The sequence below is a fragment of the Papio anubis genome, chromosome 17 (assembly GCF_008728515.1).
Source record: "Papio anubis isolate 15944 chromosome 17, Panubis1.0, whole genome shotgun sequence".
Taxonomy (NCBI): domain Eukaryota; kingdom Metazoa; phylum Chordata; class Mammalia; order Primates; family Cercopithecidae; genus Papio; species Papio anubis.
The window spans coordinates 22,677,312-22,703,435 of NC_044992.1; the positions used below are offsets into that span (position 1 = coordinate 22,677,312).

General features: G+C 42.0%; 1 protein-coding gene across 10 annotated transcripts in view; it reads right to left on the bottom strand.

Moving 5' to 3' along the window:
• The window catches only part of SSH2 (slingshot protein phosphatase 2), a 303,694-nt gene that overhangs the window by 35,591 nt on the left and 241,979 nt on the right, over positions 1 to 26,124 (bottom strand). For 5 of the 10 annotated variants that reach the window (XM_003912549.4, XM_003912550.4, XM_009190023.3 and 2 more), the window contains 6 exons: positions 25,558 to 25,679; positions 20,682 to 20,750; positions 19,828 to 19,893; positions 14,294 to 14,488; positions 8,143 to 8,236; positions 7,880 to 8,008 (listed from right to left, as the gene is read on the bottom strand). In XM_003912549.4, the coding sequence (XP_003912598.2) occupies positions 7,880 to 8,008; positions 8,143 to 8,236; positions 14,294 to 14,488; positions 19,828 to 19,893; positions 20,682 to 20,750; positions 25,558 to 25,679 (675 nt within the window). Of the gene's footprint in view, positions 1 to 7,879; positions 8,009 to 8,142; positions 8,237 to 14,293; positions 14,489 to 16,254; positions 16,828 to 19,827; positions 19,894 to 20,681; positions 20,751 to 25,557; positions 25,680 to 26,124 lie in introns of those variants that run through there. The other 5 variants (XM_021928216.2, XM_021928214.2, XM_021928215.2 and 2 more) reach the window with 2 other exon arrangements.

Below are 26,124 nucleotides of genomic sequence, written 5' to 3' on the forward strand. Positions count from 1 at the left end.
TTTTCTATCTTTGAGCTATCTGTTCATATCTTCTGAAAAGACAGACATTTTATTATTTATTTATTTATTTGTTTTGAGACGGAGTCTTGCTCTGTCGCCCAGGCTGGAGTGCAGTGGTGCAATCTTGGTTCACTGCAACCTCTGCCTCCCGGGTTCAAGAGATTCTCCTGCCTCGGCCTCCCAACTAGCTGGGACTACAGGTGCGTGCCACCACTCCCAGTTAATTTTTGTATTTTTAGTAGAGACAGAGTTTCACCATGTTGGCTAGGATGGTCTCCATCTCTTGACCTTGTGATCTGCCCGCCTCAGCCTCCCAAAGTGTTGGGATTACAGACATCAGCCACTGTGCCTGGCTACCCTCTCTGTCTTTATTTGTAAAATGAAAACACCCTCCTCACCCCAGTCCTATATATTTAATGGGTACCTTTCCCTCAAATTATACATGCAAAGTTTTTCCCATATTCCCTCTCTCTGTCATAAATCCTCCTGCAGACTCTGTCCTTTCTCTCTTTCCTTCATGGCTTCATAGAAATAAAGTCAAATACTCACTCTCTGGATGGGCGCAGTGGCTCACGCCTGTAGTCCCAGCACTTTGGGAGACTGAGGTGGGTGGATCACCTGAGGTCAGGAGTTTGAGACCAGCCTGGCCAACATAGTGAAACCCTGTCTTTACTAAAAATACAAAACTTAGCCTGGTGTGGTGGTGTGTGCCTGTAATCCCAGCTACTTGGGAGGCTAAGGTATGAGAATCACTTGAACCCGGGAGGTGGAGGTTGCAGTGAGCCAAGATAGCACCATTGTACTCCAGCCTGGGCAAAAAGAGTACAACTCTGTCTCAAAAAAAAAAAAAAAAAAAAAAGCAAATACTCACTTTTTCTATTTCCTGGTTTCCCACATGTCTCATCCATAGCACTTGGGCCTCCATTCTCATCACTCTTGCTGATGTTACTAATGACCTCTCCTAATTGTCTTATCACCACTGTATCCTTATTCCATTGGCCTTCTCTGAGTATCTATCTGATATGGCTCATCATGCTCTCCTTCTAGAAATAGATCAGACTGTACAAATACCTAGTCTCATGCCTCACACAATAAAGAGGATCGACAAATGTTTGTTAACTGGAAGATCAAATGTGACCAGGAAACGAAGCACTATGAAAACTGTTGTGTTGTGTAAGTACTATCATATTACAGGTGATCTGTAATCTGGCCATTGAACTGGGAGAGCTCAAGGACACTATGCTCAAGTTCTATTTAGGAAAAGGTCAGTAAGTGATGTACAGGCAAGGGCCCTGCTGGCTTGTTTTAAAAAAATATGGGAGGCTCTGAAGGCTCCGCTCAACCTTAGAAAACAAGCTCCCGCACCAAAGAAATAGGTAAGAACTACAACGGACTTCAAGGAGACAGATGCCAAACAATAGGGGCTGAGAGGTTGAACTGGAGCCAGCGAAATGTGACCACCTCACTTCTTAATTTAGAAATCTAAATTCTTCATGGAACTCTGTCCAGTTAGATGAAAATAACACTGACGTGATGGATAAAGTCCCTGGTTTTCATCTACCTGTCCAGAGAGAGTTCAACCTGACAATGTGAAGTGATACCTATCCATTGGCAAATGAATTAAAGGCACTGGTTACTGACTCACTGAAGCCCATATAAAGTGACTTGGGCTACAGTCAGTGCTGCTTCAGGTTCAATCTGAAAGACCTGGAGACCACTTGGTATAATTACATTTCTGTCCTCAATACAAATGCCATGTATATTAGACTTCTGGGGCCCTTCGCAGACCCAATTTTCCCCCCCATGCTTCATAGGCTTATGGTGACAATTCTCCTGGGGTTTCCGTTATGTTCTATGTAATTATGTAAAGCATTTTCTAATTTTACTGAAGTATAAAATGAAACATTTGGACTATAATACATTTTAAAGTAAATTCATTTCCATCTTTTACTTCGGTTCCCTTGCACTGTATGCTGGCCCAAAGACCCAAGTAACTGATTTCTTTTCATGTTATCCTCAGGAAATAGCCTTGCTGGAGTCCAACTGTCCAAGGAAAATAGAAGAGGGCAGCACATTTATAGCAAATAAGGACTGTACTGTGGGAGTTCTGCTAAGATAAATACAACTTGACATAATATCCAAGGACTGGTATCTCTGTCCATATTTTATCATATCATTTCTATAAGCCTCAATACTGTAAGTCACATTACTGTGGCAACCAGGCATAAGCTCTTTATTAACTTTTCCTTCTAAGAGAAGTTTATGCCACACCTCCATTCAGGCACAAAAATCATGAATGTGATAAAATAATCCTTTTGATTACTGTCTCATCTATTTACACACCCTCTGTTTCTCTGCATCTACAGTAAAAGTAACCAATTTGATGACTTTTTTTTTTTTTTCCCAGACAGAGTCTCGCTCTGTCTCCCAGGCTGGAGTGCAGTGAAGCGATCTCCACTCACTGCAAGCTCCGTTGCCTCCCGGGTTCACGCCATTCTCCTGTCTCAGCCTCCCGAGAAGCTGAGACTACAGGTGCCCGCCACCACGCCCGGCTAATTTTTTTGTATTTTTAGTAGAGACAGGGTTTCACCATGTTCACCAGGATGGTCTCGATCTTCTGACCTCGTGGTCTGCACACCTTGGCCTCCCAAAGTGCTGGGATTACAGGCGTGAGCCACCATGCCCAGTGAGGATGACTTATTTTTTTATCTATTTTATTTTATTTTATTATTTTTTTTGAGATGGAGTCTTGCTCTGTCGCCCAGGCTGGAGTGCAGTGGCGCAATCTCCACTCACTGCAAGCTCCGCTTCCTGGGTTCACACCATTCTCCTGCCTCAGCCTCCCGTGTAGCTGGGACTACAGGCGCCCGCCACCGTGCCTGGCTCATTTTTTTAAATGTATTTTTAGTAGAGACGGGGTTTCACCATGTTAGCCAGGATGGTCTTGATCTCCTGACCTCGTGATCTGCCCGTCTCGGCCTCCCAAAGCGCTGGGATTACAGGCGTGAGCCACCGCGCCCGGCCTTATTTTTTTAACTTTTAAGTTCAGGGTTATATATGCAGGTTTGTTACATAGGTAAACTTGTGTCATGGGGGTTTGTTGTACAGATTACTTCATCACCCAGGTATTAAGCCTAGTATCCACTAGTTATTTTTTCCTGATCCTCTCCCTAGGCTGAATTTTTCTCTGAAAAGGAAACACTTTCCAAAAAGATGTCAAATACTGTAATGTCAAATCTTGGAAAAGATAATCAGCAGTAGAAGTTCTGACTATTTTTTAAATTCATGAGCAAAATTACTGGTTATGTGTCCAATATACTTGTTTGCCTGCTTTTCTGCAAAGGGTCTCTGTCAACATTTAGCTTTTTCTCAGCCAAATCGGACAGCCTCCAGGAGAGCTGTTGATACTGAAACTTAGTTGGGCAAAGGCTTCCAGCTCAGAGAAGTGATATGCTTGTAAGGGTGTAGAATCTCTTTTTCTAGAAACAACCTGGCTTCCCACCAATCAATTCTCTCTTCTCAATGCAGCTTTTATTTAAGCTATAATCTACACTTTCCCACTCCATACCAGCTGGATACTTTCCTTAATAAACAGATCTCTGTGCAGTACACTGCAGAGCTGAGCATTCTTCCAAAGGGAGGGAGAAATCCTGTTGCCTCTCTTTACTCAATCTGGTTGAGCTCCAGGCATGGCAGCTATGCACAAGATGAGATGACTTTGCAGAAAATCAACACCACTTGCAGCTAGAATGCCTCTTTTTCCATGTCAACTGCTGGGAAACCCAGCAGGGCAAAGACTCAATGGAGAAGAGATAGGGATTTGGACATAGGATATGGCAGTGTTAACAAAGGGAGGAAGCCACCAAGGAACAAGTATAATAAGATGTTTAGACAACTTGTTCATGCATTTACTTTGTTAGGTAGGAGTTAAATGACAGGGTTCCTCAATTTTGAAGCTTTTTTTTTCCCTCAAATAAATATTCACAATGGAAATAAAATGTCCATTTTCTAGAATACAGAATTATACCTGAAGCTGAAGACATTTTCACTTGTTCAAAAATATGTACATATATACACAATGCTGATGTGCAAAAAAAGTACACAGATGTGTATTTAAAAAAACACTCTATGTGATACTCTAATAGTGAATACATGTAATAAATTTGTCCAAATCCATACAACGTACAACACCAAGAGTGAACTCTATTGTAAACTATGGGCTTTAGTTTATAATGATGTGCCAATGTAGACTAATGAGCTGTAACAAATGTACCACTCCGGTGGAGGAGTTGACAATGGCACAGACTATGCATGTGCTGGGATAAGTTGCAGATGGGAAATCTCTATACCTTTTGCTCAATTTTGCTGTGAACCTAACACTGTTCTTTAAAAAAATAAAAGTCGGCCGGGCGCGGTGGCTCACGCCTGTAATCCCAGCACTTTGGGAGGCCAAGACGGGCGGATCACGACGTCAAGAGATCAAGACCATCCTGGCTAACACGGTCAAACCCCATCTCTACTAAAAATACAAAAATTAGCTGGGTGTGGTGGCGGGCACCTGTAGTCCCAGCTACTTGGGAGGCTGAGGCAGGAGAATGGCATGAACCCGGGAGGCAGAGCTTGCAGTGAGTGGAGATCGTGCCACTGCACTCCAGCCTGGGCGACAGGGCAAGACTCCATCTCAAAAAAATAAATAAATAAATAAATAAAATAAAAAAAATAAAAAAACAAAGTCAATGTATTATATCTGTGTGTGTATACACAAAAATATATATGTACATCTATAAATAAAAGTAAAAAAGATTGGAGCTGGGGGCAGTGGCTCATGCCTGTAATCCTGGCACTTTGGGAGGCTGAGGCGGGTGGATCAGGAGTTCAAGGCCAGTCTGGTTAACATAGTGAAATCCCATCTCTACTAAAAATACAAAAAATTAGCCGGGTGTGGTAGTGTGTGCCTGTAATCCCAGCTACTCGAGAGGCTGAGGCAGGAGAATCATGTGAACCTGGGAGGTGGAGGTTGCAGTGAGCTGAGATCATGCCACTGCATTCCAGCATGGGTGACAGAGCGAGACTCTGTCTCAAAAAAAAAAAAAAAGATTGGAAGGCAATATTATATAACAAAAGATGATGGTGATTATCAGTCTTGATGATTAAATAAATATAATAATCTATTGTCTTCTAAAAGTTTTAAAAATGAACATGGATTATCATTATTTTTAGACAGGGTCTCACTTTGTTGCTCAGAGTGGAGTGCAGCGGCATGATCATGGCTCACTGTAGCCTCCAACTCCCAGGCTCAGGGGATTCTCCTGCTTTGGCCACCTCAAGTGCTGGGATTACAGGTGTGAGCCACCACATCTGGCCAGAATTACTTTATTTATTTATTTTTTTGAGACGGAGTCTCGCTCTGTCGCCCAGTTTGGAGTGCAGTGGCGCGATCTTGGCTCACTGCAAGCTCCGCCTCCTGGGTTCATGCCATTCTCCTGCCTCAGCCTCCCAAGTAGCCAGGACTACAGGCGCCTGCCACCATGCTCAGCTAATTTTTTTGTATTTTTAGTAGAGACAAGGTTTCACCATGTTAGCCAGGATGGTCTCCATCTCCTGACCTCGTGATCCACCTGCCCTGGCCTCCCAAAGTGCTGGGATTACAGGTGTGAGCCACCGCGCCTGGCCCAGAATTATTTTTTTTAACAAGAAAAAAACTCAAGACAGAAGATTACACCTGACAATAATGAAATCATGGTATTAATCTACTGGCACAAATGCTCAAATGCATTTGTAGTTGATTAGGGAAATGTAATTTTGGGGAAATTGGATTGTTTTTTCTGCTTACAATACTATTAAAATTTGCTTGCATGGCCTAAAATATACCATTTGAGGAGTAGTTCTTGAGTGGGTCAAGAACACAGGGAAGCACGCATGAAATAAAACAGGTTGATCAGTCAGAAACTGACTGTATTTGATCTTCATCATGTCTATATTCTTTTAAGTGTTAAAAGCCAAGCTCAATGGGAAACTTGACTCCCAAGTTTGCAGCTTCAGTCACATGAGCTCCTTTTGACTACAGGTATTTGCCCTTCATAAAAATTAGTCTTCAAAAAAACAAAAAAACAAAAAACAAAAAAAACAAAAACAGTTGGGAGGGCCCCATAGAATGAGTGACTCACAAGTTTTCTATAGATAACACAAAGTTTCTTTCCAACAATACAAGAGCAGGATGTATCTGAATCCTTGTGGAAGTATACATAAGAGACAACAAAGCCAGGTGCCTTGCAAATGGAAAAGCCAATGCCAGTTTTGCAGTATGATCTACAACCAGAAATGCCAACACATATTGGTCAGTTAAAGTAATGGAAAGTAAGTCCCCCTCCCAGCTCACAGCTTTTCATGAGTAATTTCATAGCTAATACACCACTATGAATCACTCTAGACACATATATCCTAGAGTGTCAACAAGTTATTTCAGGGCACAAGTCTTCAAAGGCATAGTCTGAGTGTCTCATGAAATAAACACTTGAATATTCAGAGTGAGGTGGATCCAGTTTAGTCAGTTCCTGAGCATTTATTCCCCTTCTCTTGTGTTTCCCAGCTTCTAATCATTTCACAGTTTATAAACGTCCTCAAGAAGAGAAAGGAAGTGAAATTCAAACCAACTGATTGAATTCCTTGTAAGCATTTTTGGTGAAAGTGTGGGAAGTGGACACAAAATGAGGTTTTGGCATTCTCCATTGATTTTAATTATTCTTGTTAACTTTGTTCCCACTACATGTAACAGATAAGAACTAAAACTCTAACATTTGAGAGAGAAATAGGTTTTAGGATTTTAGAAGCTTTCATAATCTACCTGTCAGAGAGGTCTTCTTGGGCTAGTTACAAGGTCACTAAATGTTCAGGAACCATGAAGAACAATTTTTAGTCACCAATTTTTTGGTAATCGTAAAAGTAGGGACTCAAAGTGTAGCTACAAGGTTTCATATGTTTGAAAGTCCAGTAGTCTCATCTCTCAGTTATATAGTAGCTCCCACCAGCTCTGCTCAGATATATTAGACCTTAGACACATTTGGCAGATTTGAGAGTGACCTTAAAGGATCATCCTATTTGGGGTCAGGTGCGATGCCTCATGCCTGTAACCCCAGCACTTTGGGAAGGATGAGGTAGGCGGATCACTTGAGCTCAGGAGTTCGAGACCAGCCTGGGAAACATGGTAAAACCCCATCCCCACAGAAAATACAAAAATTAGACAGGGGTGGTGGCACATGCTTGTGGTCCCAGCTACTCAAGAGGCTGAGAAGCGAGAATCACTTGAGCCTGTGAGGTTTAGGCTGCACTGAGCCGAGATTGTGCCACTACACTCCAGCCTGGGCAATAGAGCGAGACCCTGTTTCAAAAATAAAAACAAAATTAAAAATGAGGGCCAGGCACAGTGGCTCATGTCTGTAATCCCAGCACTTTGGGAGGCCAAGACGGGCAGATCACCTGAGGTCAGGAGTTCAAGACCAATGTGGCCAAGATGGCAAAACGCCGTCTCTACTAAAAATACAAAAATTAGCTGGGTGTGGTGGTATGCACCTGTAGTCCCAGCTATTCGGGAGGCTAAGGCAGGAGAATTGCTTGAACCCAGGAGGCAGAGGTTGCAGTGAGACGAGATCGTGCCACCGCACTCCAGCCTGGGCAACAGAGCGAGACTCCGTCACACACACGCACGCACACAAAAAAGTAATAAAATAATTAGGAAGTGATGAGGTTTGAGTACTTATCACTTTTGACTTTAATGTAAGTTACATTTTATTGATGTATAATAAAATTTAACAATTACCCCCGCCCATGAGTCCATACGGGTTAGCTTTAGTACACCACTTAAAGTGGCCTTAAAACTTACCAAGAACACATGCTCAAATATTTGTGTAGGGCTATCCATTTGACCAAGGATCACTATCATTTCGTTGTCTATAAATTCCTTGAATTCCCGCAAGTTGCACACCATTTGCATTTCCAACTCTGTTCTTATCTGAAACAAAGATGACATATTGTACCCATCTCTTAAAGTCCCTCTATACTTTCAACCATGCACTATTTCCAGCCCCACACCTACTGTTATACCACTGCTAGCCTTGGAACAAACAAGGACTTAAGGTCTCTTACCTCTTTGGATGTAATATTCTCCAAATCCTTCTGCATCATGATCTCCCTTAATTTGGTTTTAATTAGCCTTTCTGTTCGTTCACGTTCAGTAGGTCTGAAAAGAGAGAAATAACGATTATTCTTAAGCAGGAATTTGACTAAGTTAATGAATGTACCATTTGATTAGGTTCCAATTTAGCAAACCTTGCCTTTGTTACCCCCAAATTCACATTGTGGAAGCATGGCAAAATAAAATCATATTTTAAAAAGCTTATTAATTTTCAGAATGTACAGAATTTAAACATGTTAGAAATTATTACTTTGAAGAGGTTATATGTGTCTAAAGCCCTTAAATACATTCATGTATTTAGATCATGAGGGAGCAAAGATAATTTGGGTGTACTGATTGTAATATGTTTTTTTTTTTGAGATGGAGTCTCGCTCTGTTGCCCAGGCTGGAGTGCAGTGGCGCAATCTTGGTTCACTGCAAGCTCCGCTTCCTGAGTTCATGCCATTCTGCCTCAGCTTCCTGAGTTGCTTGACTACAGGCACCTGCCACCATGCCCGGCTAATTTTTTGTATTTTTAGTAGAGACGAGGTTTCACCGTGTTAGCCAGGATGGTCTTGATCTCCTGACCTCGTGATCTGCCCGTCTTGGCCTCCCAAAGTGCTGGGATTACAGGTGTGAACCACCGTGCCTGGTAGATTGTAATACTTTAATGGAGGACGACACCCATACTTGTTTCTGTATTCTGGGTATTACTTACTGAGCTAGAATACCGAGCTCAGTAGACCAGTACTATGACCTACCATGGAACTAAGTCTCCTGTGGTTTAAAATGCCACCTTATGCTGATAAGTCAATGTTGTGGTTCTAGAAAATGGGAAAGAAAGAAGAATGATCAGGCTGGGCGCGGTGGCTCAAGCCTGTAATCCCAGCACTTTGGGAGGCCGAGGCAGGCGGATCACGAGGTCAGGAGATCGAGACCATCCTGGCTAACACAGTGAAACCCCATCTCTACTAAAAAATACAAAAAACTAGCCGGGTGAGGTGGCGGGTGCCTGTAGTCCCAGCTACTTGGGAGGCTGAGGCAGGAGAATGGCGTAAACCCGGGAGGCGGAGCTTGCAGTGAGCTGAGATCCGGCCACTGCACCCCAGCCTGGGCGACAGAGCGAGACTCCGTCTCAAAAAAAAAAAAAAAAAAAGAAGAATGATCCTGCCTTCTTCAGTAAGGCAAATCCTCTCCCAAAATCGGTTGTAGAGATCAACTACTTAGAGGGGGGGTACCCAATGGGTACTGGTCAGTGGCCTGTTAGAAGCGGGCAGCAGAGCAGGAGGTGAGCAGCGGGCAAGCATTACTGCCTGAACTCCACCTCCTGTCAGATCAGCGGCATTAGATTCTCATAGGAGCGCAAACCCTATTGTGAACTGCACATGTGAGGGATCAAGGTTGCATGCTCCTTATGAGAAGCTAACTAATGCCTAATGATCTGAGGTGAAACAGTTTCACCATGAAACCATCCCCGCCCCACTGCTCCCTGTCTGTAGGAAACCGGTCCCTGGTGCCAAAAAGGCTGGGGACTGCTGACTTAAGAGCCCTTCCATCCAGAATGCTTTCCTTTTAATGACAGTTCTCACAGTATCTCTGTGAAACAGTTATCCTTGTTTTACAGGTAGAGGAAACAAACAACTGAAAAGTTAAATGACATGCTGATAACCACGCTGGCACAGGACAATTAGAACACTCAGCCTAGCCTAATGCTCTACCTGAAGGATTGTCATTTCCTTTAGTCTTCTGACTCTCTTAAAAATAAAATCACCCTTAGAACTTTAATATGAAATCAAACTAGGTAGCTGCCTCTCCAATTATTAGAAAAGTAGTAGTTCAATGTAACTAGATACTTCTCCTCTAAAGCATTATTTCAGATTATGCAGAATTTGAATGAGGTTGACAGGGAGTACTTTGTTTCATCTCCTCCCCAACTCCCACCACCTACTCAAGAAAGGTATCTGGCTCTGCACCTCCTTATTTGGAGATGAAAATGGACTAAGCCTTCAGGCATCCTGCCTGCCCTTGCTGCCTACAGCCTTATCGCTGGTTGCAAAAATAGCTTTGGTAATCTCCAGAGATGGATGCTCTAACCCCACAACCTTGGGGCTTCCCACCACTTGTGCTCTTAATTTCTCACGAACCCTACAGAATACAGCTAATACCTGAGGTGTTTCTCTTCAATCAGCCAAGGTATTCCTGTCTTAACTAGGATTAAAATTCTTATCCATGCTTTATTTATCCTAGACATAGCTAATGGTAGAAAATAAATGTATAATTTCAGTCTTACATTAAAAATAAATATTGGGCCAGGTGCAGTGGTTAATGCATGTAATCCCAGCACTTTGGGAGGCCGAGGTGGGTGAATTGCTTGAGCTTAAGAGTTCGAGGCTAGCCCAGGCAATTGGCGAAACCCCATATCTACAAAAAATAAAAATAAAAAATTAGCCAGGCATAGTGACACACAGCTGTAGTTCCACAGCTACTTGGGAGGCTGAGGTGGGAGGACTGCTTGAGCCCCAGAGGTGGAGGCTGCAGTGAGCTCTGATTGCACCACTGCACTCCAGCCTGGGTAACAGAGCAAGACTCTGTCTTGAGGAAAAACAAAAAGGTAAAAGCAAATTTTAGTACCTGTGTTCATGGGTCAGATTCCCTAGTTCCTAAGCAATTTTTCCTTTAATCCTTCACAGGTGTTTGAGGCAGAGTGGTTGGGGAGTAGAAAGACCTAGGTTTTAATCCCAGCCCTGCTATTGGTGGTGTGACTTCTAACAAGTTCCTTCTCTTCCCTGCACCTCTGTTTCCTTTTCTATAAAATGAGTAGAGCAGGCTGGGTGTGGTGGCTCACACCTGTAATCCCAGCACTTTGGGAGGCTGAGGCAGGTGGATCACCTGAGGTCAGGAGTTCGAGACCAGCCTAGCCAGCACAGTGAAACCCTGTCTCTACTAAAAATACAAAAATTGGCCGGGCATGGTGGCGGGCACCTGTAATCTTAGCTACTTGGGAGGCTGAGGCAGGAGAATTGCTGGAACCCTGGAGGCAGAGGTTGCAGTGAGCTGAGATAGTGCCATTGCACTCCAGCCCAGGCCGAAAAGAGTGAGACTCCGTCTTTAAAAAAAAAAAAAAAAAAAGAGTAGAGCAATAATACCTGTCTCATGATAGTCTTATGAGAACATGTATGAAGTGCTGGCATAACACCAGATGTATATCCCATATATGTATATTCCCTTCTTCCTCCTTTCCCTGGATTTCAAAATATAAATTATTCACAGTAGAGTATTTAAGTCCATTTTGGCACACATTCTCCCTGTATTCTCAGCATCGTTTTATAGGCTTTTCTAGTCAACTTAGGGAGGAGGAGGAATGGAAAAAGCATTATAACACACAAATCTGCTTTTTCCTCCTCAATTTCATTGGAGAAAAATTTGGAAAATATGTAAAAATATAAAGTAAATAAAAACCACTGAAAATCCCTCTACCTAGAGATAATTATTAACAATACTCTGGCCTACAGCTTTCGTGTATTCTTTTTCTGTAAACAGACAGAAATTCTTAAAATATATCTTAAAATTAGGGTTATTATTATACATACTAAGAACTAACAGTTAATAAGCCTTTATCATTTGCCAGGGACTGCCTTTATGTTTTTTGCTTAGGGATGTAAAGAGAGTAAGAGTAATTTCCTTCTTCTTCTTGTTTTTTGTGTAGTGTCAAAATCTTCTCTAATAAAATCTTTTTTTTTTTTTTTTGAGACAGAGTCTCGCTCTGTCGCCCAGGCTGGAGTGCAGTGGCACGATCTGTGAGATTTTCTCGGGTCAGTGCAACCTCCGCCTCTCAGATTCAAATGATTCTCCTGCCTCAGCCTCCTGAGTAGCTGAGATTATAGGCGCCTGCCACCATGCCTGGCTAATTTTTGTATTTTCAGTAGAGACGGGGGTTTCATCATGCTGGCCAGGATGGTCTCGAACTCCTGACCTCAGGTGATCCACCTGCGTTGGCCTCCCAAAGTGCTGAGATTACAGGTGTGAGCCACTGTGCCCAACTTGTCTCTAATAAAATCTGGAAAAAATGGGAAGAAAAGTTATCTCTCTCTCATGTAAGTCTGGTTTAGAATGTGCTTTTTTGAGCTAGATGAGACATCCATTTCTCTGAAACTCATCACCTAGCTGTAAAGCATGAAATCACCAGTAACATTTCCCATGAATCTTTATCTTTTCAATTACTGTGAGATTCTGAAAAGACCAAGGCTACTGAAAAGAAGGTCCTAGTAGCAATAACACCCTGTGCAAAAAAAGATTCCACTGCTTTTTTGACTGTTCCTTTCATACAATTTTTGGAAAGTTCACCTTTTCTAGTAAAGAGCAGGTGCAGTGGCCACGCCTGTAATCCCAGCACTTTGGGAGGCTGAGGCAGGTGGAGACCAGCCTGGCCAACATGGAGAAACCCCGTCACTACTAAAAATACATAAATTAGCTGACCGTGGTGGCACACGCCTGTAATCCCAGCTACTCGGTAGGCTGAGGCAGGAGAATTGCTTGAACCCGGGAGGCAGAGATTGTAGTAAGCCAAGATCATGCCACTGCATTCCAGCCTGGGCGACAGAGTGAGACTTCGTCTCAAAAAATAGAATAAAATAAACTATTCTGTTAAAAACAAAAACAAAAAAAAACTCGGCCAGGCGCACGGTGGCTCAGCCTGTAATCCCACCACTTTGGGAGGCCGAGGCAGGTGGATTGCCTGAGCTCGGGAGTTTGAAACCAGCCTGGGCAACATAGCAAAACCTTGTCTCTACTAAAAATACAAAAAATTAGCTGGGTGTGGTGGTGGGCACCTGTAATCCCAGCTACTCAGGAGGCTAAGGCAGGAGAATTGCTTGAACTCAGGAGGCAGAGGTTGCTGTGAGCAGAGATCATGCCACTGCACTCCAGCCTGGCGACGGAGCAAGACTCTGTCTTAAAAAAAGAAAAAAAAAAAACAAACCCCTCCCCCACCCCCCAAAAAAAACCCAGGAACTGTTTTGGCATGACTTTAGGAATCTAAAGGAGAATCCTGTTTGTAAGGTCAGACAGTAACTAGCTACTCTTCTTTCCCTGCTGTAGAATACCTTGGAAGTGCAGAAAGATCAATTTAGAGCAAAAGAAACATCATGACGAATTTACAAAGCAGGCACTAAGTGTAAAAAAATTTCCAAAATAGCCACAGAAGTTTCAACACATAGACCTAAAAAGGAAATAAACATCAGCTTTACCTTAGGCTGTTATCTGACTCACAGTACACTAGGGAGATTTAATTAAATTGTACTGACAAGGACTTATCAACGGAAAGGTAGAGCAGAATAAGACATTTGAATGATAAAATATTTAAAAAATTTTTTTAAGTTAAAAATTAACAGGCTGGGTGTAGTGGCTCACACCTGTAATCCCAGGATTTTGGTAGGCTGAGGCAGGAGGACTGAGGCCAGGAGTTTAAGACCAGCCTGAGCAACATAGTGAGACCCCATCTCTAAAAAAATAAAAATTTAAAAATTAGCCAGGTGTGGTGGCACATGCCTGTAGTCCTAGGTACTTTGCAGGCTGAAGTGAGAGGATCACTTAAGCCCAGAAGTTTGAGGCTGCAGCGAGCTATGATTGTGCCACTGTACTCCAGCCTGGGTGACAGAGTGAGATCCTGTCTTTTAAAAAAAAAATTAGCTTAACAAGTTAGGCATTAAGTTGACTGGAAACATCTTGTTTTCTTAAGTATTACAAACATGACTTTGAAAGCTTCTTTATATCACCAGTAATGCTTACTAAACTGATTCTTTCAGATAATGCAAACTGAAACTTCAGCGCAACTCCTTTAAACTCAATTTTCAAATTAGTGGAATCTGAATAATGAAATTTTATGGTATTGCAGTTTTTGACTATGGAGACTCCACTGTACCTTGGGGTGAAGCTTCTCAGGCCTTTGCAGGCAACAGCAAGAATAGGATTCTTCATATGTGGCAGATATGTGGTACTGACAGTGACTAATATTCCTAGGTAAGATTAATTCCCCAAGAGAAAAGATTAGGGAGGAACATGCTTCTTATGACTCCTCAGGACATAATGTAGAGAACTTCCATAATCCTTAGCAAACTGACTTACATGTCGGTGAAGAGAGCTGGAGAGTCGGGCCGGTGGGACTGGACATCTTGCATAGCATTCCATTCATTGACTGAGGATTGATCTGAGTTGATATGGCTCTCATAATAACTCACCCAGGTGAGAAATAGGCTGCCTGGGTAGTAGTTATGCGCTCTGGCGACTTCACAAGCCTTGTGTAAGCTCTGTAGTGCAGACCTGAAAGATATGCTGGGAAATGAGCACCATAGAACTGTGGGGTGCCAAAGGCCAATAACCTGTGTACCTCAAACTCTTCTAATTTTTAAATTCTATAGAATTTGTCCTCTGGAGAATCTACTCCTTGAAATTCAAGATTCTCCAATTCTGATTATACCATATTATCTACCCACAGCAAGGGACAAGACATTTGCTGAAAGATATGATGCATCATTAAGGTAGGGAGAAGATGGGGAAGGAGAGCTGACAACTCACCAGTGAAAAATAGGTCCAGGTACCTACGGAGCACATGATCCATGCAGTGACTGCTGTATCATTAGAAAACTAAAGATCTGACTAATTTGCCATATAAGGATTTGTTTCCCTCAGCACAGGATGTTACAGCATACATTTTCTGTAATTCTTAAGAGGCTTCACAAAGATCACATAGATGGATGTCCCTAAGCCTTGAGGACATGTCCTTTAATGTTCAGGAAGTTTTGATCTAATGATATTTATTATTCCTGCTGTCTTAGTCTCCTAGTCTCTTTAAATCCATGAGCTATTTTCTTTTTTTTTTTTTTTTTTTTTTTTTTGAGACGGAGTCTTGCTCTGTCACCCAGGCTGGAGTGCAGTGGCCGGATCTCAGCTCACTGCAAGCTCCGCCTCCCGGGTTTACGCCATTCTCCTGCCTCAGCCTCCCGAGTAGCTGGGACTACAGGCGCCCGCCACCTCGCCCGGCTAAGTTTTTGTATTTTTAGTAGAGACGGGGTTTCACTGTGTTAGCCAGGATGGTCTCGATCTCCTGACCTCGTGATCCGCCCGTCTCGGCCTCCCAAAGTGCTGGGATTACAGGCTTGAGCCACCGCGCCCGGCCTGAGCTACTTTCTAAGAACAGATCTGGTTATTCTTTTTTGTTGAGACAGTGACTCATTCTGTCGCCGAGGCTGGAGTGCAGTGGTGTGATCTCTGCTTACTGCAACCTCTACCTCCTGGGTTCCGGTGATTCTCATGCCTCAGCCTCCCGAGTAGTAGCTGGGATTACAGGTGCATGCCACTACACTAGGTTAATTTTTGTATTTTTAGTTGAACAGGTTTTTGCTATGTTGGTCAGGCAGGTCTGGAACTCCTGGACTCAAGACATCCGTCCGTCTTGGCCTCCAAAAATGCTGGGATTACAGGTGTGAGCCACCGTGCCTGGCCTAACTCTGGTAATTCTGAGACTAATTAAACCTTCTGGCTCTGTCTGAACTCAGGAATCCAAGAAGAGTAAACAAATTGAAAAGTACATTTTTCATTATATATGTGGGAAAAGCTTAAGCTAGAAATACTACGAAGTAAGTTATACAAGAGCAAGAACCTTTCTACACTTTGTTTACCCAAGTGAGTAAAAGAATACCTAGTTCATAGGTGGAGCTCAATTAGTATTTGTTGAGTGAAATGTCATTAGCTATAAACTAATGTCTCTCTAAGAAAAAAGACATTATGGCCAGGCATGGTGGCTCATGCCTGTAATCCTAGCACTTTGGGAGGCCAAGGTGGGTGGATCACTTGAGGTCAGGAGATCAAGATCAGCCTAACCAACATGGTGAAACCCCGTCTCTACTAAAAATACAAGAATTAGCCAGTGAGCAGTGGCACATGCCTGTAGTCCCAGGTACTCGGGAGGCTGAGGTGGGAGAATCGCTTGAACCTGGGAGACGGAGGCTGCAGTGAGCTGAGATGGTGCCACTGCACTCCAGCCTGGGTGACAGAGCAAGACTCTGTCTCAAAAAAATATATATATATTTTTGTTTCCCTCGTAACAAAAATGATGCATGTCTACTTTAGAAAATTAGGGACCTCAGAGAAAAGGCAGAAATATCCTGTAATCCTACCACCCTGAAATAACCGCTGTTAAGGTTTTAGTGGATTTTTCCAGTCTTTTTGGCTATGCATAGATGTATAATAAACAAAGATATGACCATATTCTCCATACCATCTATAACTTGCTCTTTTGTTTTACAGCCTATCATCAACATCTTTCCATGTCAAATATTTTTCAACTGTCATTTTTAATGGTTGCATAATATTTAATGATATAGATGTACCATAATTTACTAATTCCTATTTTTCAATCGTTTAAATTGTTTTTCATTTTTTGCTATTATTAGAACACTGACAAACATTCTTATAGCTAAAATCTTTGCACACATCCATGTTTACAAACATGGAGTAAACTCATAGAAGTAGAGTTACTAGGACAAAGATCATGCAAAATGATAAGGCATATTGGCAAATCACTCTCCAGAAAGGCTGCTCCAGTTCATTCTTCCACCAATAGTACATCACAGTGTTTGTTCCTTGAATCCCTGTCCACCCTATACAATGTAAATTAAGAAAACAAATTTAAACCAATTTAATAAGGGGAAATGTGTCGGTCCATTTTTATTAGGAAAACACAAATGTTTTCCTTAAAAAAAAGTTGCAGAGTCTTTTAAAAATGCTTTCTATTATTCAAAGTAAGCCAAAGTCTCAAGAGAATAATCTGAGAATTTCAGTTTCATTACACAGATTCAAAGGTAAGAGCCAGCTTAGTGTAACTTACAGAATGCCTAATGCATGTTTCTTCATCTAGGAAACACATGCTCCAAAAGCATATGCCACAGAGTCTGGTGCAACTGTCCTAAAATATACTCAAGGCCTAGGCACCTCAGATACTCCAGCTGCATCGGAGTGGGAGGCTGCAGTAACTATCTTCCTGTAAAGGAAACACCTGGTCTAAACGTTGCTTTGATCCACACATCATCTATTTTTTTTCTCCTGTGACTTCAACTCACTACTCCCCATAAGGTACATCAAGAAAAGTTTATTCTGCAATAAGAGCTAGGATCAGTTTACTTTTACAGGGATGTCCAATTTTTTGGCTTCCCTGGGCCACATTGGAAGAACTGTCTTGGGCCACACACAGAATACACTAATGATAGCTAATGAGCTTAAAAAAAAAAAAAATTGCAAAAAAAATCTCGTATTTTAGGAAAGTTTTATGAATTTGGATTAGAATTTTAGGAAAGTTTTATGAATTTGTGTTGGGCCGCATGCAAAGCCGTTCTGGGATGCATGTGGCCTATGGGCCATAGGTTGGACAAGCTTGCTTTAGAACATCAAAGCTTGATTTAAGGTTATTACTTGAATTAAGACTGCTCTGTACTCTTCCCCAAAATATACCTGAAAATGCTGTCATTTATGGTTGTTACTGCTGTTTGGATTTACTTGTTACTTAAGAACAGATAAGTCAATTGTCTTTAACTGAACCTTAGTCAAAGGAGGTCATAAATTTCCTAAGTTTTCCATGAGAAACTTACCTGCAAAATATGTCCTAACTCTAAAAATCTGGTCTAAACACATGACCTGAAACTCTGTCCTATCTCAATTACTGCAGGTAATGATAAGACTTAATTGTTCAGTGACGCTTTGGACTCCACCCACTTCCATCCTATCAATTCTGTTTTCAGGGGTAGATTATCTCCCCGGGGTCTTTTTCAGGCTCTTTTATTTCTTGTTTTGCTTGCATTCTGTCCATTCCACTCCTCACGGGGACTTCTACTACCTAACAGGCAGCTGAATAAGAAATTGAAATTCAAATCCCTGACTAGGGAATGAATTCTGAATCTTAGTCACATCATTCTCTGGCTATATTAGATAATTTTCTTTTTCTTTTTTTTTTTTTTTTGAGACGGAGTCTTGCTCTGTCGCCCAGGCTGGAGTGCAGTGGCCCGATCTCAGCTCACTGCAAGCTCCGCCTCCTGGGTTTACGCCATCCTCCTGCCTCAGCCTCCCGAGTAGCTGGGACTACAGGCGCCCGCCACCTCGCCTGGCTAGTTTTTTTATTTTTTAGTAGAGACGGGGTTTCACTGTGTTAGCCAGGATGGTCTCGATCTCCTGACTGTGATCCGCCTGTCTTGGCCTCCCAAAGTGCTGGGATTACAGGCTTGAACCACCGCGCCCAGCTATTAGATAATTTTCTAGATAATCTAAAATAAGAGAATAAGAGGCGAGGTGAAGTGGCTCACACCTGCAATCCCAGCACTTTGGGAGGCCAAGGCAGGAGGACTGCTTGAGGCCAGGAGTTCAAGACCAGCCTGCGCAACACAGAGAGACCCCCGTCTCCACAAAAAAATTTAAAAAATTAGCCAGGTGTAGTGGCACATGCATGTAGTCATAGCTGCTTAGGAGGCTGAGGTAGGAAGAACACTCGAGCCCAGGAGTTGGAGGCTGCCATAAGCTATGATTGCACCACTGCACTCCAGCCTGGGCAACAGAGGGAGACCTTGTCTCTTTAAAAGAGAGACAGAGAGAGAGAGAGAGAGAGAGAGAGAGAAATACCTATCCTGTCTAAATGTAAGAAATACTCTCAGGGCAGTTATGTAACCCCTCCAAAGCATGTTTTCTCACCCATAGTAAGGGGCTAATAATATTATTTTGGGGGCTTGGTATGATGATTAAATAAAATCCATGTAAAACATCTGGCATGTAGTAAATAGCCCTGAAATGTCCATATGCCAGCTGATGGTTATTAGCAAGTATAATGTTTTCTCTAGGCTTTATTTGCATTATGCAAATAGCCACCAGCAGTTTAAATGGAAATTTATCTATCCATAAAGTAACTCTGTGAATGCTATCCCTGGTTACCTTAAGAAATAGCTAATGCAGGCCAGGCGCAGTGGCTCACACCTGTAATTCCAGCACTTTGGGGGGCCGAGGTGGGCAGATCATGAGGTTGGGAGTTTGAGACCAGCCTGGCCAATATGGTGAAACCCTGTCTCTACTAAAAAATACAAAAAAATTAGCCAGGCACAGTGGCACGTGCCTGTAGTCCTAGCTACTCGGGAGGCTGAGGCAGGAGAATCGCCTGAACCTGGGAGGCAGAGGTGGCAGTGAGCCGAGATTGCGCCACTGCACTCCACCCTGGGCAACAGAGTGAGGCTTCGTCTCAAAAAAAAAAAAAAAAAAAAGAAATAGCTAATGCGTAGCACTGTATGTTCTAGATTTGGCTCTTAGTCCACTAAGTAATTAACTTAGTCAATGTGTCCCTAATAAAGCTCAGTATCAACTGGCTTATCTAAACCGTTAAGTCTCTGCCAGAGCCTAAGAATACCACCTCTGAATTCCTCTGAATTTCACTTGTTCACCAATACTCAAGGCCTTCCAGTTGTTAAAAATTTGAATATTGCATTTCTAGGTCATCTTTAACTACGATGGTTACACAAACAGATCATTTAGCATTTTCAAAGCAAATTGTACCATTTCAGACATTTCTTACAAAATATTGCTCCAATAACATTAAAACACTTTTGTAGAGATAGTAAAAGTCATCTTACCACATTGCCTGCACAGATACAGGTTTGAATATGTGAACTCTGTTATCCGTCGATACACTGAACCCACTAAGGACAAATGAGAACAAGACAAAAATCCACAAATTAGGGTAGGTTATTTCAGTTGTGAGTTTTCACGGATGTATCCCAGGCTAACCACAACTGGCTCCGTAGAGGGAATCATCAGGCATTTCATGTAGAAGTTTTAACTAGAGAATAAGACTTGACAGAAAAGCTTTGACAAATTGTCTTGACTTCATCTACCAAGCAAAATGAATGGATTCCTATATTGGAGTTAGGGAATTAAATACAGTTTCCCAGCTGTAGCTATGGACAAAATGTTCCGTATATTTCTATTTGGAGGTCTTGTGGGTTCTTAGCAAATCTGACCCTGGTTTTATAAACTGGAGCAAACATCTTGGTCTCTTGGGGACACATTCTAAAAACATTAGGAGGTAGGGTGGGGGTGGGGTCACTGGAAGGAACTGGCATAGCAAAGGGGTTATACTGTAGGCTGACAGCTGGCAGAGGCGGCAAGAGGTTATTTGAAACAGAACATATCATCCTTTGGGAGAGCATTGCAACAGTCCCACACGCTCAGATTAAAGAGCCAACAAACTAGTTCTTCTTTGTCTTGATTCCTACCACAGTCGGCCTAGAAGAACAGAAGTGAGAGACCCTGGCAAGTTGTATTTTTACTCCACTTTACAAAACAGGAGTTTAAAAGGACTCATTGAGCTGCTGACATGAAAGTTCGGTTGGCACACTGGGCCTCCCTTTTAGCTGAATGAATGTGCAGTAAGATGGAGCCCCACCCCTTGGCTTTCTGTAACAGAATAAAAAAGGAAATCTCTTACCCATCACCATCCAAATGAATTAGCGTGTCGCTCCAGAGAGGCAAAACTAAGCCCATGGTACAAGTGCTACTGCAAGACAAGAAAGAGTCCAGAAGTTACTCCCTGTTACTCTGGGAAGCAGTCTTTTGTTTACTAACTCTTTCAACACCAAGGATAAACCCTTAAATTCTAAATTCTGGCATACGTGTTACAGTGAAGAAATTTCTATCATATCACTATTAATCTTATGTATGTCCTCAGGAGCTGTTTTAAAGAGATAGTGAGTCAGTTCCTTAAATATTTAATGAAGAAAACTTGCTGACTCAGCTTCCTACATTGTCATCTTGCAAATGGCCACTATCTAAAAAATGCAGATGATTGCTGCTGACTTGCATTTGGCAGGTCTTAGCACAAGGTACAGTGCCCAACTGAACTCCAATGATTTTTTTTTTTTTTTGAGATGCAGTCTTACTTTGTTGCCCAGGCTGGAGTGCAGTAGCGCAGTCTCGGCTCACTGAAACCTCTGACTCCCGGGTTCAAGCAATTCCCCTACCTCAGCCTCCCCAGTAGCTGGGATTACAGGTGAGCGCCACCACACCCGGCTAATTTTTTGTACTTTTAGTAGAGATGGGGTTTCACCATGTTGGCCAGGCTGTAATCCCAGCACTTTGGGAGGCCGAGGTGGGCGGATCACCTGAGGTCAGGAGTTCAAGACCAGCCTGGCCAACATGGTGAAACCCTGTCTCTACACTAAAAATACAAAAATTAGCTGGGTGCAGTGGCAAGCGCCTGTTATCCCAGCTACTCAGGAGGCTGAGGCAGGAGAATCACTTGAACCTGGGAGGCAGAAGTTGCAGTGAGCTGAGACTGTACCATTGTACTCCAGCTCTGGAGACAGAGCAAGACTCTGTCTCAAAAAGAGTGATTCCAGAGCTCAGGAGATTCAAATCAAGACTGAAAGAGCTTATCCACATTGCAACCTGGACCTGAACAACAGAAACACAGCTACCATGCCAGAGTCCAGGAGCAAGACAGCTCTACCATAAGTTTTGTTGAGCAGATGAGATGAGCGCACAAAAAATTTTTTTTGAAAATGGCTTCACAAGATGAAGTCGGGATAGTTTTATGGTAGCTTTTTGCTTTGTATTTAGTGAGTGCTTAGCCAGGTTCTTAGCAACAAGTATAATTTGGAGTATAAATATGATGGGTTGGTAGCCCAGTGACAAATCCAGAAATTAACTATATAAAAAGATATAGACGCTGCAAAAGGGTGTGATCTATAAGCTTGTGACCAGATTTTGGTTAACCTTTGGACAAGTGACATTGATAGACAGGAATCAACATTACATTTTTGGCTTGTATTCAGGCCAGAATGCTTTTTTACATTAAGCAGCAGCTTTTTTAGCTGGGTGTGGTGGCTCATGTCTGTAATCCCAGCACTTTGGGAAGCAGAGGCGGGCGGATCACAAGGTCAAGAGATCGAGACCATCCTGGTCAACATGGTGAAACCCCGTCTCTACTAAAAATACAAAAATTAGCTGGGCATGGTGGTGTGTGCCTGTAGTCCCAGCTGCTCGGGAGGCTAAGGCAGGAGAATCGCTTGAACCCGGGAGGCGGAGGTTGCAGTGAGCCGAAATTGTGCCACTGCACTCCAGCTTGGCCACAGAGCGAGACTCTGTCTCAAAAAAAAAAAAAAAAAAAAAAAAAAAAAGAAGTAGCTTTTTCACACAACAGGAAGGAAAAGCCTGAATAAGGCACACTTGGTATTTTTATCCAGGTTACCTCAGTCTCTCAAGATTTTTCTCCATTAAAGTATAACTACTTACTTTAGTAAATATTCAACTCATTCAATAACGATTTATTTAGTGCCTACTATGTACCAGACATTTCAAGGTGTTAGGAGTACAAAAAGAAATGGAAAAAAAAAAACCACAACAACAAACCACGAAGATCTATTATTTTATAACTTGAAATATATGTTACATTTTAGAAATCAAGATTATGCTGCATACTAAAAAATTTATTTAAATATAATACTCAAAGAACTTGTAAATGGGCTAAATGAATTGGCTGCGACATATTATTAAGAACTATTTGTACTTGTCATTATCTGGGTTCCACTTAGGCTTAATACTATTTTGAAGCATTAACATTTTACATTCTCAGATATGAAATGATACAAATTCAAATTCCTTCAACAACAACTGAGACAGAAATGATTTAGATTACCTGAGCACCTGAGACTTCTTACAGTCCAAGGAACTCATTAAAGCGAGGATGTATGGGAATTTCATAATAGTAAGTTTAGCAAACAGAATGAAAACTAGTTTCTAGTGTTTCATGTCTTATTTTGTCTTCTATAAACTAACATTTCCTTTGGCTAGTGACACTGGTCAGATATGAATCAGACAGGGCCACTGGCAAAAGATAGATGTAATTCACTGAATATAAACTACTGGGTACCTATATTAATATGCATTCTTTCTGGTAAAGTTTAGGACAAAGTGAAAGAGATTAAGATTAGACATGTGCTTGCTGATATTCTGGGTCAGGAGAATCTGCTGTTATTGTCTTCTGTCTCTAGGGGAAGATTCAATTGAAGCTTTGTGAGGTTCCTGTTCCTGTTTTATAGGGTTTTCAAGGGAGGGGGTCAGGGAGAACTGAACAAAGGAAATACTAGCTAGAACAGTGCTGTCCAACTGAACTTTCTGCAAGAATGGAAAATGTTCTATACATGTACTAACATGATAGCCACTAGCACATACGGTTACTGAATACTTGAAATGTGACTAGTTGGAACTGAGGAACTGAAATTTCATTTAATTTTAATCTATTTAAAAAGACACATGCATGCTGTATGCAGTCGCTCATGCCTATAATCCCAGCACTCAGGAAGGCAGAGGCAGGAGCTCAGGAGTTGAGACCAGCCTGGACAACACAGAGAGACCGTGTTCTCCACAAAAAGGAAAAAAGAAAGGAAGGAAGATGAAAGAAGGAAGGAAGGCAGGCAGGCAGGCAGGCAGGCAGGCAAGAAGGAAGGAAGGGGCACATATGGTTAGTGGCTACTATACTGGACAATACAGATCTAGAGAGATTAAAAACCTAAATTAGAGGTTCTGAAATCCTAATGAATGTAAACAAGGTAGGTGCTGTTATAGGAAAATGCTTACTGAAAGCTCCATTGCTTAATCAGAAGTTAAAACCATGCAGGAGAAAGCTTCCTAAATGTGGTTTACAAGCCCGTGTAAATTTAGAGCCTACAATTAAATGCTGTTAAGTGGTATACAAGCTAATAACTTTGGCTTTGGGAATCCCTGTGAACCCCCAAGTTATTTTCAGGTTGACTTCTATATAGGAATAAGGTAAACATTGGTTTGGGAAACTTTCTAGTGATAAAGTGATTTTTTTCCCCTCAACATCAGGACAATTAGAATCATTCCCAGGCTCCTCCTCTCTTTGTGACTAAATTTCCCTAGGCCTGGGTCACACCCCTAGCTACTCCAAAGTTCCATTCTAGTCCTGAACCAGGAAGTCAATGCTTTGAGACATCTGGCAGGATTTCCTGAGGCTTATTATCCAGAGTGTAAAGATCTGCTTAGCAGCCACATTCCACAGTCTTCCGAAGGTTTCTCCAGAAAAAGTGGGAAAAATAAAAAAGGAAAGCAACAAACCTTAATGACACACAAAAAGGACAGGTGTTGTGTGTTATCTTTCATCATAGAATATAAAGTACAGCTAAAGCCAAAGGTACATAAAAAGTTCTGCTTTGAGTTTAAGGAGCCATCCTGTACCGCCCCATGCCCGCTCCTCCACCATCCTCTTTAACTCAATAAAAGGAAAAAGGAGGCAAAACATTTGGTAAAAGCAAGGTTTAAGGACATGGATAAACAAAACAGATGGTAGTTTAAGTGGGATCTCTTTGGATCTGGGACCACTGGTATACTACCACAAAGGCTGGGTGCCCTATAATCACCGAAGTGAATCATTACTGACTACAATAGAGTAGGCCAGGTGCAAGGCTCATGCCTATAATTCCAGAACTTTGGGAAGCCCAAGTGGAAGGATCGCTTAAGCCCAGGAATTCAAGACCAGCCTGGCCAACATAAGGAAATCTCGTCTCCAGAAAAATAAGGAAAAAAAAAAAAAAAAAAAGACCAAATAGCTGGGTATGGTGGTGCATGCCTGTACTTCCAGCTACTTAGGAGGCTGAGGTGGAGGAATTTGAGGCTGTAGTGAGCTGTGACTGTATCACGGCACTTCAGCCTGGACAACAGAGCGAGACATTGTCTCAAAAAAATAAATAAAAAGGCAGCTTTTTAAATGTAACTTTGAAACCACTTGCTTTATATTGTGACTATCTAAAGATGAGATGAAGGTATGGAATAATGGTAAATTAGAAACTCAGGACCAAAGACATTCACTAAACATTCTTGTTTCTCAAGACTGTGGCTAAGATACTTATGTTCTTTAGTTTTATGTCTTGTACTTTAACAGCAGAACTGCACAAGATATTTTTGTGATAAAAGGCAACTGGGGTCAGGCACGGTGGCTCACGCCTGTCATCTCAGCACTTTGGGAGGCTGAGGTGGGTGGATCACTTGAAGTCAGGAGTTTGAAACTGGCCAACATGGCAAAACTCTGTCTCTACTAAAAATACAAAAATTAATCGGGCATAGTGGTGCACACCTGTAATCCCAGCTACTCGGGAGGCTGAGGTAGGAGAATTGCTTGAACCCAGGAGGCAGAGGTTGCAGTGAACCAAGATTGTGCCACTGCATTCCAGTCTGGGCAACAGAGTGATGACATTCCGTCCCCCTGCCCCCCGACCAAAAAAAAAAACAACTGGAACAGGTTACTTAAAACGCAGTTTTCACATTTTGAAATGGTACCACCATACCTGTCATTAGAGGAGAAATCCATTCCTAGGACGATGCTTTCTTCGGTGTCTTGTCTACCATTAGTTGAAACCACTACCATATAGCGTGTTCGATTCTGGTAAGTACTTTCCAGTCTTACAGCCTGGAAGTTAGCACACAACAGAGATATTATGAAATTTAGAATGTTAATTTCAGATCATTTCAACCCTTTTTCATCAGCGTCTTTAGCATACTCAGGAAGGCAGCAGAGTCAGTAGTTAGGAGACATAAATTAAAATCTCAGCTTGTATACTAGCTATAAAACCTTTGGTAAGTTACTAAATTAATTGGAGGGAGATATAATAATACCTATCTGTCTGGTTGTTTTAAGAATCTTATAAAATAATACATGTAAAGCACCGTGCTTGGCACACAGTAAATGCTCAATAAGATGTTTGTTATTAGCGTAATTTATACTAATTACCACAGTGTGTAATAAAGATTGAAGAGGGAAATGTGACGTATATGAATGTGAGCATTGGTCTCAGAGATGCAATTCCCACAAACAATTATAATATGGAGCAAACTATTAGCAACATCTAAGGCGA